The following is a 17,373-nucleotide window of genomic DNA, read 5'->3' on the forward strand; positions in this document are numbered from 1 at the left end:
CGGAATATACAAAACTCATCCTCCAGATCTAGGGTCTAGTGTTGATTGTGGTTTCTGTTGTTGCTCAGAAACTGTTGAAATCCTGTTTTATTATGAGTTGGAATATTTTAACTTGGCCCTCTGTGGTCTGAACTCGAAAAACCAAACATGTTAAACTTAAAAGCTGTTGGAGACACAGAAGCACTTGCTTTCATCGAGGATGAGAAGAGGAGAAAACAGAGGTCTCCAGCGGAAATGCTGCCTTTTGGAAATTTGGGGAAAGGATTTTTGGAAAAGGAAACATTGCTGGACCCTTTGATTGATTATGGCTAACCTTTTAAAATACAAGCTGTAATTAAACACATACAGTATCACCATCATCAATGAGCAGCCTCCCTGTTGTAACCTCATATCTCTCAGTTACTGAATAACAACTGGTGGGTTGGTGGTTCTGACCCACAAAGGGGGGCTGTGAGATCCAGAGGTCTTGTGGAAATAAAAAAATAAAAAAATAAATGATAGCCTATTTTAGAATGGGAAATGGTAATTGCTTTAGAATAGATCTTATTATTATTAAGTGTATAAATGAGAGGCACGGTGTTTGTGCACATGACTGTCCGATTGGACCCAAAAAACTTTAATGTTGTACCATAGTATCAAGCTTAACCAAGCAGCTAGAGACAGTTTTGATCGACGATATGTTGACAATCACTGATTTAAGTAACCTGCAATTTATATGTTGTGATGTATTTTACTTTGTTTTACCTTTAGTATTTTTCCATTCATTCTTGTGTACTTATATGTTTTTAAAATGAGGCCTGTCTCTTTGTATAGTGCACGTTTTACTTCCATCAGGTTTTCTAATAAGTCCTTCTTTTCTGTGATCATGGGGTGCAAGAATGTTGTATGACACATTTCCTTATTAAAAACATGCAAACACCGTTATCAAAGCAACTAATCTATTTTTTCCTCATCAGTCATTAAAGAAGAATACACTTCAGATCATAATGTACTTTCAGTTTCTGCATAATAAGGTCAAAAACAAAGCAAAGCCAACAAATACATCTGCAGTGGTAGGAAACAGTGTCTTTCTTCTGCTTTCAAATAATATCAGTGCAGAGAATGGTTTGCAATATATTGTTCCACCTCCCTCTGCTGCCCCCCCCCCTTTGTCTATTCACAATAGAATACACAACCCTGGGTGATCTCATAAGTGCTCGGTACATATACTGCATATGGTTTCCTCAGAAATAGACTTTATGATTAAAACGTCCCACTACCTCTACAATAATGCAGATCTAAATTTACAGCCTGTGCTTCTTCCAGCTGATATTATAGCGCAACCATTCCATGCCGAACCTCATGCCTCACCGCATTAATGCATTGTTACTGCACAATTACAGCAAATAACATTCCCAAGGGTATTATACACTTTACACTGCTTGAGAGGTGTTCTTAAGACTAGTACATACATCAGAGTGGGCCCCAAGCTACAGTATAAACCTCATCTGCCTCTGAGCACCTACATCGTCCGTGTTTGCTGTGCTTGTGATTTTTGTCATGAATATGAAGTGGGACGAGTCTTCACTATTACTGAGCTGCTCCTGGTTCAGTTAAACCTCTCAGATCACTTTTTGTTTGACCCATAGAAGATACATTTGGCCAAATTTTGCTCAGTGGATCTTCGTGCTCACGTGGCAACATTTCTCAACAAAGATAATGTGAAGGCTGCTACACTTATACACTACTCACTGACTCCAGAGTAAAAATGAATTATATTTCAGTTGTACTCATTCTGTTCTGTTTCAGCCATTTGAACTTCAACTTAGACTTTTCCTACCTCACAGTCTGTCTGTTTTCCCTCCTCGCCTGCAGTTCATCTTTGACCAATAGATGGCAGGCTTACTACACAGAGCTGTAGAAAAGAGCTGTCCGTGGTGCTGAATGTATGATCCCTCAGAGTCTGTGGTTTTCAGACTGAATGACTAATGGTTTCACAATCAGTCAATCAATCTATCTATCTACCACTCTATTCATGTTCATATGTTTATATGCATGTATATGCATGTCCAACCATATGTCTACATATCTATCTGTCTATACAGCATGCCTTTCTATCTGTCCATCTGTATATCTACATGCCTTTCTATCTGTCCATCTGTATATCTACATGCCTTTCTATCTGTCTATACAGCATGCCTTTCTATCTGTCCATCTATATATCTACATGCCTTTCTATCTGCCTATTTATATATCTACATGCCTTTCTATCTGTCTATTTATATATCTACATGCCTTTCTATCTGTCTATACAATGTCTATTGGCCTATCTATATGTATATCTATATATATGTCTATGTCTATCTCTTTATACAGTGTATGTATATGTCCATCACTCTATATTTCTATACATGTGTCTATCTATCTGTATGTGTATCTATCTATCTATCTATCTATCTATATATATATATATATGTGTGTGTGTGTAGCAATTTATATGTATGTGTTTATATCTATTTATCTGTCTATCTTTGTATATATCTATCTTTCTAAATATCTATACATTAATGTCTGTATGTCCATGTATCTATACATCTATATGTCTATACTTCGATGTATCTATATGTCTATCCATCTTTTATTTATCTGTCCATCTATTTACATGTGTCTCTATATGTTTATCTGTCTCTCTCTTATCCCTTCCTCTATATATACTATATAGATATGTATCTGTCTCTGTCTGTTCCCTCCCTGTCTTCTTGTCTCCTCCTGTCTGTTGAAGAGCAGCAGCAGCAGCAGATGTTGGGTGGAAACGACCCTCTTGTCGTGGTTGAAAGTGATCGTCTTTTTAGGAGCGTATGCTGAATGAATACTCCCACTAGTAGATGTAAAAAACATTTTTTTTATTAATATATATAAAATGACTAACCTAGTCCAATACACTGAGAGCTACCAGCTTGATGGATGACTCACAGTAATGCTGTGAAATGGCTCAACCCACACACACACAGCCACTCACCGAACACACTCATACTAACACATGCAGCATGACACCCGAGCTCACGTACACTGTAACTCATCTCTCTCTCTCTCTCTCTCTCTCTCTCTCTCTATCACACACACACACACACACACACACACACACACACACACACACACACACACACACACACACACACACACACACAGGCTGGGTTGTGAGGAGCTGGTTAACTCTCTGAAGGAAGGAGGTTGCCAAATGCATCAAAATGAGTGTGGATTACCATAGTAGGAGATTAGCAACCAATCTATTATGAAAACTATTTAAAACAGAAACAAGCTGATGTAGCCTGCAAATCCTGTCACATGTGATAGTAGGAGCCTAAAGGGCCTGGTGAGGGGTCTGAAGCAAAATGAGGATTAGTTCAAAATCTGTTTTTTTTTATATTTTAGCAGCTAGCAGCAAGAGTGTCTTCTGAGTGTTCCCATTTCTACTTGCAACAAATACAGACCTGTCTCTTTAGTATCTATATTAGCATCTATATCATATTCTATAGTTGTATGTTTATAAGTTGCCATTTATGATTTTGACTCCAGCAACTGCTAAAATGGCAGCGAGTGTTAAATCCTCATCTAAACTCTGAAAAACATCTTTCAGAAATCTATAGGTGATATCACAAAAGCTAAATGTCAATCCCCAGAGTCGGCGCCCCGGCCGCCCTCTCGCTGGCTTTTCTTTTCATGCTATCAAAGTATTAAGTGACACCTGCTGTGAAATACTGTAATGGGTCAAATTTAGAGTGACATATGTAATTTGCATTTGACTCTAAATGTTGCTGCTGCTGCTGCTGCTGCTGGGCGTCTCGGTGGCTCAGCGGGCTAAGTCTCCACGTCATGTTTGCGCCGTTGTAATCTTGTTAGCACGATCCTCTGCACATTCCACCAGGGACGGGGATCAATAAGTCGCTTGTGGCTCTGTTTGGGGTGCAGGAGAACACACATACACACGCACCAATACTTAAGAGTACTTTATTTATTTGAGGCCACACGATACTAAACCCAACAAATGATCACACTCTACTTCTTACCAATCAATCTCAGTGCCGTGTAACCAGCACTGTGATTTGTTCATCTCTTCGAGGATGTTTGTGCTCTGGTTTATATATCAAGGTGGGGACTAAACTAAATGCAGGCTATGGGGTCTCTCGTGGGGACAAACCTGACGTCCCCACAGGTCCAGCCTGCTGGATTAGGACTTGATTTAAGGGATCAGGTTACAATTTAGGTTGAGATTAAGCATAGTTGTCACAGTATGGGGGGTCTGAAGACACAGAAGGACACAACTTCCCCAAAAAAAATCTTAGTTTCACATTTTAGCCATAATTGTTCAAAAAGCAACTAAAATACTAATTTTATGTTATTGTTATTATACGTTATTCATTTTGTTAACCATTCCAGACAAACATCCTCTGAGAGGACGGGTCCCACATCTCTGGCTCAGTTATTCTGGGGCGACGAGAGCTGCGACGTTTCAGAACCCTGGTTTGGGATGATGCTGGGGAAGTATTTTATGAATGGGTGGTCCCCACAGGAAGAGTGAGACAAACCTGTGTGTGTGTGTGTGTGTGTGTTTTCACATTTCCTGTCTTTTTGCCCTCCAGTTTTTTTCCCTCTTTTCTTTACCTCACATATTTGTTGCTCCTTCCCTCTTTCTCTTCTGTTGTTCATTCTCTCTGTCCCTCCTCTCTTCCTGCTCTTCTTCTCCCATCCACACACTTCTTCCTTAAGCCCCCCCCTTCATTCCCTCATCCCATCACTTCTTTTTCACTCACTTTGTCTCTACCTCCCCCTCTTTCAATTTCATCTCTTCCTTCTTTTACCCCCTCTCCCCCCTCCCCTCTTTCTTCACTCTTCTCCTGAAATTGATTTTTGCCCTCTTGTGTATTTTTCCCATTTTCTGTCTCTCTATCATTCCCTCCTCTGAAACCGCTTCCCTTCCTCCATCTTCTTCCTTTCCATCCCCTGTCCTCCTTCCCTCTCTCGTTGTCTTTACTGAATCCCCCTCTCCTCCTTTCTTTTTCAGCTCTCTTCCCTCTTTCCTTCCTCCTTATATTTTTCTCTCCATCTAACCATTCATTCCTTCCTGAACTGAATCACACCTGTTATCCCTCTTTTATCCTTTTGCTTTTCTCTTTCAGTTGTAATGTTTCTCTTTCTCCTCCCTGCATCCCTACTTTTCCACCTATTAAAGACCCCTCTCCCTCTTTCCTCCTTCTCTCTCTATTTCTTTTGAAATCAATCTTTCTGCCTCTCTCTTTTTTCATGATTTGCTCTTTTACTTCCCTTTCTTCCACTTCCCCCCTTTTGTATTCCTTAAACCTCACACGTTCCTCTCTTACCCCTTTCCTTACTTGCCCTCCTCCTTTCTTCTCAGCTCTCATCCCTCTTTACCTCCTCTATCATTGAGCCTTTCCCCACTCCATCCCTCTATTGTCCTCCTCTTCCTCACTCTCTCCTGATAATATTTCTCCCTTAATCCTTCCCTGACTGAATCCCTCCTGCTATCCCTCTTCTATCATTTCGCTCCTTTCTTTCTCCTAAAATTCTCTTTCTCCTCCCGCTTTCCCTCTATCTCTGCCTATTTAATCAAATCATTTCTCCTCCATCTTTTCATCAAATATTTCCCTCTTTTCATGAACTGGCTCCTTTTCTTCCTGTCTTTCCATAAATCTCATTCTTCCCTCTCTCATCCTTGCCCCTCTCTCTTTTCTCCCTCCTCTCCCTCTTACCCCTTCCTCCCTTTCCCCTCACTTTCTTGCCTGTCTTCTATCTCCCTCTCTCCATCCCCTCTCCACCGTCTCTCACTTTTCCTCCCACCCTCCTACTTCCCCTAACTCACCTCTCCTCGCCTCTCTCTCTCTCTCCCATGCTCTCTATCCGTCTCTCCCTCTCCCTCTCTCTCAGTCGTCGCTCGCTCGCCGTGCTGTGCGGACCTACCTACCACCTCTCCTCTCCTCCACTGAATCTCTTCATCTCTCTCTCTCTTTCCTGCGCTCCACCGGTCTCTGCTATGACAGCTCACACCAGCGGCGTGTTGCCCGATCTGAGACCGTCAACCCGTCACCGGTTATCCCGTCCACACGTTGACATGGACATGTGTGTGTGGGACATTCGCGATTGATCCTCGGGTGTGATCCTTTTTTTGTTTTTGTGTTTTTTATACATATATAAAAAGAAGAGAAAGGAGGAGGGGGGCAGCCGTCCTCTTTTACCCCCCCCTCCGCTTCCTTCAGCCAGGCAGAGCGGCGAGGTGGGGATCAGCTTTAACACTAAAGCGAGCTTGGATTTTATTTAACAGCAAAATGACGGATTGGGGAGCGACCGAGCTGCTGCTGCCGCCGATGAGGGGGAGGCTGAGACTCGACCTCCCGCTTCTCCTCCTGCTGGGGCTCCTCATCGGGGATCTCTCCTCGTCCAAGGGTGAGTTTGGGAGGCTTTCGATTTGTATGGCTCGTGTGCGTGTACGTGCCTGCACGCGCATTCATGCACGGACGGGATCAGAATATTTGCAGGTCGGAGTCAGAGGAGGTGGATAATTCCTGCAGCCTCGATTCTGCGGAGTGTGTGTGTGTGTGTGTGTGTGTGTGTGTGTGTGTGTGTGTGTGTGTGTGTGTGTGTGTGTGCGCTACAGAGAGTTGCGCTCCGCTCTGGATATGGCGTGTGTGCGTCTTTCTGTGCGTGCGTGCTCAAGATACTGAGTGCAAACGAGAGAATAAGAGCGCGCCTATACGCACATACACAGGAGCCCAGTGTGTGTGCCTGCGTGTGCGTGCGCGTGAAAGACAGTGTGCAGAGTGCAGTGCCCAACTTGGACACAATATCACATCTGGGAAACAGTGCAGGCATTTCTGTTTCCTGCGCTGTGCAGATATTCTCATCCAAACAAATAAACCAGGTTCCATGTGGTTCTGTCCCAAGTTTACACAGCAAACAGCTCGCAGCAAATCTGGTTTGTGTAGAAGGCGATGCTCGGCGAGTTTAACTCAATAACCTGTGTCACAGAAAACAAAGTGAGCAGCAGAGAGGGGTTACACAGTCTCACAGGGAATGGGGTGAAATTGTCATCTGCAGGGCATGTAGAGAGGAAATACCATGCTCCCGGTGAAACGTGATTTTGTGGAGTCACTCTCACTGAGGAGCAGTTGTCTCAAAGCCTGTGGAGAGCATGACGAGGATGGATGATGTGTGTCAGGAGCCCAGCAGGTCTGTGATGGTGGGGATTTTGTGGCCATGGAGGTTTGCCCACGTTGTGGAAGGATGGATGGATGGATAGAAGGATGGATGGAAGGAGGGATAGAAGGAGGGATGGAAGGAGGGATGGAAGGATGGATGGAAGGATGGATGGATGGAGAAGAAAGTCTTAACATTCTCCTGGTTCGGTGGGAGCGTTACTGTTACTCTGTTTATCAATAGCTTCTCTGTGTGCACTTCTCCTCCCTCTCTGTCTCAATGCCTGTCCCTCTGTATTTCTCACTTAATCTCCTCCCTCCCTCACACACACACACACACACACACACACAGTCAGGTCTTTCCCTCTGCGATTAAGAAGTAAATAGTTTCCAACAGTGTTAAGATTCCTGATAATTTGTTTGTGTGTGTAAGTAACAGTTGTTCTTTTTACTCCTGTTCAGTCGCTGTGCTTCCACACTGCTCTCCCCCTGTAGAGGCAGTTTTCTTCAGTGCATTTAGATTGTGTGTTTGTGTGTGTGTGTTTGTTATCTTTATTCTTTGCCATACACGCAGCCTGTAAAACTGGAAAGAAAGGGATTTGTGTGATTGTGGGAGAATTGTGCATGTTGATGAATATGATGATGGTGCGTTTAAGCTGTTCATATTTGAAGCAACTGCTTCTTATCACCTGGGATTTATCTTTCACATCTCTGTGTGTGTGTGTGTGTTTGTTTGTTTCCCGTCATTGTATCAGTTTTATAATCTGCATTTTTCTGATCGTTTTTTTTTCCCCACCGTAAGCAGATTTTAGATTGGCTGCTTTTGTTATTATTCTCAGTTCAAACAAAAGTAGTAGAGTATGAAGTGTCATTTACCTGCTCAACCAACAACACCCAGACCCCAATTATGGCCACATAAAGCCTTTTAGTGTCACATTATTACAGTGGGATAGGCAGCAGACCAGTAGCTATTTTTAGCTGTTGTAGAGCTAAACACACACAGAGACGGAGTCTAAGACTGAATTAAAGGGCAGACAGACAGACATCTGGAAAGACAGACGGAGGTTGGCAATAATTTATTTCATCAAACCTCAAACCCCAGATGGTTGTAAGCCTCTTAAATTCGATGTTGCTTTTCAAATTCCACCACATAACTAATTATTGATTGTCTCGAAATGTTACCTAAAAATGTCATAAAAAGTCAGATGTCTTCAGACGCAAACTGAAGTGCAAGAGTGAAGCAGGCAGCGCCAAGATGGAGAACAAAGTTTGAAGAAGCTTTCTGGACGCTGGTGATTATTAGCACAGTATCAACTACAGAAAATCCTGGTGGACTGAAATTGTACCTATTCTTCAACTGAATGATTGGGCTAGATAAACTAAATTTGCCACAATATGCCAACTACACTGTATCGACACACATCGTATTCAGGGCAAGTGAAATTATTTAACCTAGTTATTAAGCCAAACAAATAGAAACATACCAATAAACACAAAACTGAAGTCTCCTGACGCAAACGTCTGTTCTTACTCTGACATTGAAAGGATTTTTTTTCTGCTAATAACCACTTGGTGTAGAAATATTTAATATATTTGATAGATCTCACACCTGTAGCATCTGCCAAATATTGAAAAACAGTATATAACAAGTTAGATTTCTTTAAAAGAACTTAGTTGTTCTCAAATGGTTCTCAAACCAAATGGCTTTTATGTCAATTAATAACTGAAGTAGATGGGCTGGTGGACAAGTTATGTAATGTGTATGAGTGTGTGTCTGTGTGTGTGTGCGTGTATGCTTGTTCATGTACTTTTATCTTTTTGAGGACCATTTTAAGCCGGTCCTCACTTTTTCAATGGGCTGTTGAGGTTAAAGACTTGGTTTTAGAGTTAGGGTTAGAATAATTGTTAGGGTTTGGCATTTAGATTAGATGGTTAAGGTCAGGATGAGGGGCTAGGGAATGCATTTTGTCAATGAGTGTCGTCACTAAGATAGAATTAGAAACATGTGTTTGCACGTGTGTGAAAAACTGTTGTGACACCAGTAATATTGACACCACAAAAAATAACCAAATTTTAACTCAACCAAATGCCTTGTATACAATGAAGTAGTTAATTCTGTATATCTCAATTATTAGTTAAATTTTTATTATTATTAAAAATTCAAAACCTTTGATCAGACAACAAAAGTGAATTGATTTTACTACAAACGAGTGTGTGTGAATGAATGCATAGCTGCACATGTAGCAACACACATAGATGAATGTGGCCTGTTCTGTTCCAGTATTTATACTTTTCTTTACAAACTGTGTCTCTGCTCCAAAAACCAAAGAGATTCATCAACAGGTCGTTTCAGCCAAGAAACATTCAAATGTCCAGCTGTGATGATAATAGACATAAAACTCACCTAGTGCTTATATAATTAATATACTGTTAACTACACTCTACAGGGAATTAAATTAAAGACATTTAAAGACACACACACACACACACACACACACACACACGCACACACACGCACACACGCACAGAATGGAATAACATGTCTGAGAACTTCATTTTCAACTTTCTCTCGGAAATGAAATGCTTGTTAATTCACTCACCCTACGTGGGACACACACACGCACACACACACACACACACACACACACACACACACACAGTAGGACATTACAGTGACTTATTTTAATTCCCTTTTCATTTAGGACTGATTAAATGTCTCTATTTCCGACCATGCACACGGTGACAATTAGCCGACATTGAATCAATGCCAAACAACAAGATATTGGAACTTGCTGTCTGTCCCCCCGTCTGGCATACTAATATGACACACATGGGAAACACACAAACCCTGACTCTCGCTCTCTCTCTAACACACACACACACACACACCCACACACACCCACGCTAATTAAAACAGAGCTGTCTGCCCAATCCAAATTCACTGTAGGTCTACAAAACTGAGGGAATGAGACATAAAGGAGAAATGTGAAATGTGTCAATGAATCTAGTGAAAATTCAGACGGCATAATAAAATGTGAAAGAAATAAATTGATGTGTGTGTCAGACGCTGATTAAAAATTCATTCTTGACCTTGGGGACACATTTACTGTGTGTGGTAGATATTCCAAATACAGGATCCACTTAGCTCCTTTAGCAGCTTTTGACAGGAGGCCAAGGCCTTCTTCAGTGAATGTCTCAGATGTCCCCATTTGTCCTGATCTTCCCTCCATATGTGGGCACATGTTATCACATGACTGGCGTCATCTGAGGCCACCTGCACATTCGCTGAAGAAGACTGTGGGATACATATGAAAGCTCTGGGACTAGATACAATAGTGGATCATGTGTTTATAATATTGACCACATATAGAAAAATTTTGAAGAATAGAATACTTAACTTGAAGTCATCCTTCTTTTAATATTTGTATGGTGTTGTAAATATTTATATATCCTTCTTTAAGAGTCATTCAAAGATCTTTTATTACGTCTTCTCTCATTATCTCCTGTTTTACAGACATATATCAGAATGATACCTGACAAAAAGGACCACAAATTTTATTCAATAAAAAAGATGAATAGCGGGATGCACTTAAAGTCCTCTCATTAAGAATTTATAAATTCTTTGTTCACATATTATAAATTAATTTATAACAAACTAGTATAGTTTAAGGCAGATATCATTTTTATTGATGTATTTGTATTTAAACTTGTGCCAACCCAAAACTGTTAAAACAGATAATGACTGACATTTCAGTAAAAATGCATTAGTAGTTTTAAAACTGTGTTTTACAGAAGATCGAATTGTTGAAAAATACTTTATTACCATACATAATTGAACATTATAATACATTATTATCACGTGTTTCTACTGATCTTATAAAGGCTAAATGGTAAAACAAAAGTGATACTGAATTTTTTGAATTGTAAAGTACATGTTTTCAAAGATAGGTGAGGAGAACGAAACACAAATTATCAGATAAGTATAGTATATAAGTATATACTTAAAAAATCAATGATTGACATGCTCTATTTTATATTGACGGTGTAACTCAATCAGATGTTCAGATCAGTCCTGATTCTCATGAGAACAGTGTGTTAATGATACTTGTCTCCGTAGCTTTCAATTCAGTTGTGTGTGAGTGCTGTCTGTGTGCATGTAATGATTTTCTTGTATACGAGAAGCATGGGAGCACTTATAACTTTCACCTTACGTGGGAGAGACGGACTAAAAGGTGGGCGCGCACACACACTCACTCACTCACACACACACACACACACACACGCACACACGCACACGCACACACACACACACACACACACACACACACACACACAGAAGTAGAGAATATTTCTTCTACGCATTCTCCTCAGTCACATTGAAAACCACAAACAGTTCTCGAGAATAGAGCGGGAAATGCTGTGTGTGTGTGAGATATCTCATTGAGTACTGATGATTTCCGGTACTTCAGGGTCCTTCTAGCTGTCCAGAGAGACCAGAGAATACACATACACTTCAATACAGTTAACTACCTCAGAGCACACAGTTCAATGGAGAGCAAAGAGGTGGTGTGTGAACGAGAAGAATTTACAGCGAGGAGGCCACGGACTACTGTGATGAACACTGGAAGCTCTGAAGCATTTGTCAAGCTCTGACATTTAAATCTAGCAGATTATATTCTACATGCAGAATATATGAAGTGAAAACGTGCTACTGTTAGTGTCACAGAATTGAACGAACCATCAGAGAACACTCAAAGTATACATGGAAAATTATTATGCTTGTGAAGCTGTAAAAAAAAGTTTTCAGCCCTTAAAAATGTAAAAGTAATCCATCTTTATAGTATTCAAATGACAGAACTTTTAAAAGAGCTGTGGCCTATATACAGGAGACTAATGCAGGGGAAGGGCCAAGTGAGAGACACACACACACACACACACACACACACAGAGGGAAGGAGAATATGTGTGAAGACGGAGAGAGAGAGAAATTGAGATAGGGGCTGAGATCAGAACAAGTGTGTTAAAGACGGAAAGGAAGCAGAAGACGGAGTGAAAGAGAAAATTAAAATGTATTCCCCAGCACACGCGATTAATCAGGAATGACTTTTCCATCTTGTGCTGCTCAGCTTGTAATGTCTGGCATTAAGTAATGACATCATAACCCTGTCCGCCCTGAATTTATACCTCAGATATGGAGGGAAATCCACTGAGCTGACCTGAAGGCAAGAGCAAACAGGGCTCTAAAATCTGTTGATATTAATGCCTGGACTCAAATATTTCATGCCTGCTGTAAATACTGCATCACACACTGCAGAATCCTGCATTTATCCGTCATTTCAAATCAGAGAGGACAGCATGAAGAAAAGGAAATAAAAGAGCATGTGTATGTCATATGAAATGACAGAACTGGAAATTATGTGTCATGCAAGTACTGTTACATTGCTGGTCCAGTTGTGTCTTTCACTCCATTAGTATGCATGAGTAAGTGCAGCTGTCAGGCTCTTTCTGAACCACGCTAGTATATACATATCAATTTTTTTCTAACCTTTGAGACCCATCTGCCAGACCACCACATTCATCTTTTCAAATGTTCCCTGTCTGAATACATTCAGCATCTAAATATAGCTCTACTGTATGTTACTAAACCCCCTGATATCTGTATATACGTGAGCAAGGGGCTTTAATAAGCAAAATTCAAATTTATATTATGGCTTGAAAGTTTGTATATTGCTTATGTAGAGCGTTTGAAGCACCCACTTTAGAACAGCAGTTTGTTGCTGTTTTCCTGTACCTTGTGGTGCAGACGCCTCGCTGTGGTGGGAGCTGAGGGTTATTTCATAACGCAGGATTACTCAGCCAGCTCTAAAAATAAGCATGAAATGAAGCTCTCAACTGGAATTTATAATGAAAGATCGGTCGTTGTGGCTACAAGAAATCCATGAAAACCAATATTCAAATTTAATTTGATAAATGATTCAGTCCATCAACAGCTATGCAACTTTTGTTTTTTTTGCCATTTCCAATTTAGGACATTATTCCCACAGCTTCCTGTTCAGGTTAACCATGCAATGCATCCTGGTAATGGTCAAAAGGGTTCATGAAGCTTTTACTGCACATTGGCAGCTCAGTGTATGCATGAATTTGAGGTCAGGTTTATTTGATTAAAATGTGAGATGTTAAACATCTCTCGTTTTATCTCAGAATTTCCAAACTGTGAACATTAACATTTCTGTCACATATACACATTCATCTGTTTACACTGGAAAGACAATACACTTCCTGTTGCCATCACCTGCTGCATGTACAGTTCATATGTGACTCACTCTAATTCTAGATGTTTAGTTTTTCTTTTCATGCTAGTGGCACAGTGGTACAGTGGTAAGCACCAGTGTCTGGTGTGGAGTTTGCGTGTTCACCCTGTGTCCACGTGTTTTCTCCTGGTACTCTGGCTCCCTCCCACAGTCCAAAGACATGCATGGTTTTTTAGAGACTCTAATTGTCCACATTGTTCGTTCTCTGAAACTTCACTCTGCTTAACTTCACCCGAGGACTGGTTATACAATAGGGGTGGAAGTTATGAATCACTTGGTTGATTCAAACCATTCTGCTTAATTCAGGTGAGAGCCGTATGTAGTTTGTTCAGTCTTTCTAAGCTAAGCATTGTATCACATTGTAATGCACCCTGCCACTCTAGTTGTAATGCTGTTGTGTGGCACTTGAATGGGCACAGTGTTTATCATGACTGAGACGATGACGGTGCTGCCAGTCACCAGCGAGGGGCTCCACTGCTGAACCCTTCTTTCAAATATTTGATTTAAACTGGTTCATATTGCTGCATGAAGTTTGACAGTGTTGCAGCAGAATTAAAGCCAAGAAAGCTTTCTTCATGGACCTATGTTTTTGTGCGTATGTGTACGGTTTTTTTTCTGCCGAAGCCCTCTGTAGCGTTGGCCTCACTGCATCAGCAAATTCATCTGCTGATTTTTTTCTTTTCTTTTTGATGTGGTGCTATTGTCGGCCTGTAGATAAAACCGTTCCTCACTATGGTGTATCCTAGGGCGACCAAGTAAAAATAACACAGATAAAAGTAAAATGGTAATTACTGATCCAGGTAGGGAAAGTGATTGTGTGGTGATGGTGGAGGATCATTTAGGACTGGGAGGGATTCACCATTTTGCTCATGGACACCTGAGCAGAGTTGAGAATCTCATCTTGAATAAACATCCTGCGGGACAGTCTACTGGGACATCCTGCAGCTTTAAACCTGTGTATCCCTTATAGTATGGTCCCGCCGTCCGCTGGATGTAATGTGACTTGATGTAGCACTTCAGTTGTTCTATTATTTCCTTCTCTCTTTTAGCATGACATTTTCTATAAGCTGAAGGCTAATGGCTGGCTGCCGGGCTAACATTAAGCAGGCTAATGTGTCTGTTAATGTTACATTAGTGTTATTTCACTTTTACTCTCGCTTAGTTCCATGGTTTAAGGGCATAATGTGTGTGTGTGTGTGTGTGTGTGTGTGTGTGTGTGTGTGTGTGTGTGCGCGCTGTGAGATGCTACACCTACGCTGTGCATGTGTGGGTGTGTCTTGTACTGCACTGTTACTGAGTGTGTGAGTATGTGCACTCCACATATGGAGCCAATGAGTTAAATTTCCATTTCAAAGCGACGAGTCAGCAGCAGCAGAAGCTACTTTCATCCATTAATGTGATTTTTAGGGAGAGAGCGTGAGACAGTGAGACCCACACACACACACACACACACACATACGCACACACACATACACACACACTGAAAGAAATACATAGAGCCAAAGTAATAATTACTCTCCAGGTTGGCAAAGGGTTCAGATTGTTTATTAGTGTCTCTGGCTCCTTGTTCCACACTCAATGACAAGCACCTCCCATCTCCCTCTGACTTTGCTTGTGTTTTCAGTAAAAAAAAGAAGTGTTCTCCATTTATCTGCTGAACAGTCCAGTGTTTTCATGCAGCTGTCACTCACATTAAGGGGTTCACTGCTCTGCAAAATGTGCAAGTGTTGTTTTGCCACTGTATCTGTAAAAAAGAAGTAGAGAAGTCTGCAGAAGATGAATCATTTTGGAGAATAAACAGTCTGTGAGTGTGGGTGTTTGTCTCAGCCTTCGAGAGAAAAATCCCGAGGGTTAGGGTGAGAGCTGTGTGTGTGTGTTAGGAGGGAACGGTGACAGGATTATTTTGTGCTTGAGTGCCCCTTTGTGTGTTAATGTCCATGCGTAAGCTAAAAGTGTGTTGTGTGTGGCCCACAGTGTTGCAGCATTGTGCATTTGTGTGTGTGTGTGTGTGTGTGTATGCACACAGCTTTTTTGACTAGTGCTGCAAGTTGAAAGTGAATGCATTATTTTTGAATTTGTTTATCTATTTGTATTAGTGTTTGCTTGTTTACACAATTTTGCATGAGCGGGTATGTGTGTGTCCATGCGAAGGAATTTAAACTGTATTTCCATCAAGCCTGGAAGTTTGTCTGTGCAAGTGAGCACAGGCAGACTGTATACATCCAATCTGAGAATCTCAGTGAGGGGGGGCTTATTGTTGGGCTCCTGTGTGTGTTTTTGTATGTTCCTGCACTTGCATGTGTAGTATTTGGAACATCTCTAAGCATGCCCACATTAATAACCAGCATGTTTGTGTGCGCATTTGTGCTTATGCATCGTCATCTGAGCATGTGTGTGTGCCTGCTTCTCAGTATAAATGCATTAGCCACAGGCTATCGCTGCTCAAGTAGAGTCGTTCTTATTCTATCAATTTTTAATGATTGGTAATGGTCGCAAGCAGTGTTGAACCTACAACATTGGGACATTACAAAAAAAACAAAACAGGCCCCGTGGTGCACAAACACCATGAAGACATACAAAGGGAGGCTGCGGAAGAGATTGGGAGGGAGGGAGGGAGGGAGTTGAGGAACCAGGAGGATGTGAATAGATGTTAGCTTGGGGAAGCCATAGGAGCTGTGCTGAAAAGGTCCTGTGGTACATTGTGCCACTGCAGTACAGCCTCACAGTGAAGACAGTGGGAGAGGGAGGAGGTGAGAAACAGGCTAACTGACTGACTGTCAGTGTGATTTACCAACGGAATGATGGACTGGTTGTTAAGTTGATTGACTGACTCTGTGGCTGATTGGTTGTGTTACAGGCTGGCTACGTGAATGACTGACGCAATTGTTGAAGGCCATTTACAAGGTACCTCAGTAATGGCGGTGCAGAAGAGAGGAGAGCGAGAGAGCAGATGGAGGAAAAGCAAGTTCTTTTAGTTGTGTTTAAACTCTACAAAAAAGGTTCGGAATAAGATTCCAGGGTCCAAAGGCCGAGAAACATACAGGGCATTTAATGGTTGTTAAATTGTTTCTTGTTAAATTCTGGTAAAGACTAAAATGGGTTTTATTGCTTCCATGTGTCATCCTTGATGAAAATAGCAGGATTCTATCCACCTAAATCCATGAACCAAATCAAAGTAAATCAAACCAAATGAATGAATTGTAAAGACGGGACAATACCAGCATTTGAAACAATGAATCTGTTCAGCCATTTAAAACAAAAACAACGTGAAAATGGTTTGAAACTGAGGCTCTGAGGTTTTCACGCCACGCTGACGTCTAAGTGTAAACTGAGCAATATCGCCATGTCAGCTGCAGGGGCAGAGCGATGGATGGAGAGACAGAGAAAAAGGAGGAGGAGGAGTGAGTGAAGGCAGTGGGGAGGGGATTAAGGATGAGGAGGAGAGGGTGGAAGGAGGAGAAGGAGAGAGGGGGAGGAGGGAGGGAAGGCCTTAAGCAGTGTGATAAGGAAATAATAAAGGAAAGGTTGTAAAAGGCTCCAAGACTCCAGCCGTGGCAATATCAGCTGCACACACATATACACTTTAACACACACCTTTGCTCTTTTTCTCCCCCTCTTTCTCACTTACACACACACACACACACACACACACACACACACACACACACACCGCTTTATGAAAATGATGCTGCAATGTCCTTTACAGGCCATTAAATCTGAACGACAGTCTGTCTGACAAATAACAGCTAAATAACATAGCTTGTCTGTCTGTCTGCCTGACTCTCTTGTGTGAGGGTCTCAAATTCAAACATGTCTTATGATTTTTTTTTTTTTTTTGCCGCAGTTGTGGGGGCTCAGGTCGGCTCTGTGAAATG

General features: G+C 41.4%; 1 protein-coding gene across 2 annotated transcripts in view; it reads left to right on the forward strand.

The window, feature by feature from the left end:
- The first annotated feature begins 5,909 nt into the window (after window positions 1-5,909).
- The window catches only part of LOC109636748 (CUB and sushi domain-containing protein 1-like), a 380,253-nt gene continuing 368,789 nt past the window's right edge, over window positions 5,910-17,373 (forward strand). For both annotated transcript variants that reach the window (XM_069528917.1, XM_069528922.1), the window contains exon 1: window positions 5,910-6,438. In XM_069528917.1, the coding sequence (XP_069385018.1) occupies window positions 6,321-6,438 (118 nt within the window). In that variant the 5' untranslated portion in view covers window positions 5,910-6,320. The remainder of the gene's footprint in view (window positions 6,439-17,373) is intronic.

The sequence above is a fragment of the Paralichthys olivaceus genome, chromosome 1 (assembly GCF_024713975.1).
Source record: "Paralichthys olivaceus isolate ysfri-2021 chromosome 1, ASM2471397v2, whole genome shotgun sequence".
NCBI lineage: Eukaryota > Metazoa > Chordata > Actinopteri > Pleuronectiformes > Paralichthyidae > Paralichthys > Paralichthys olivaceus.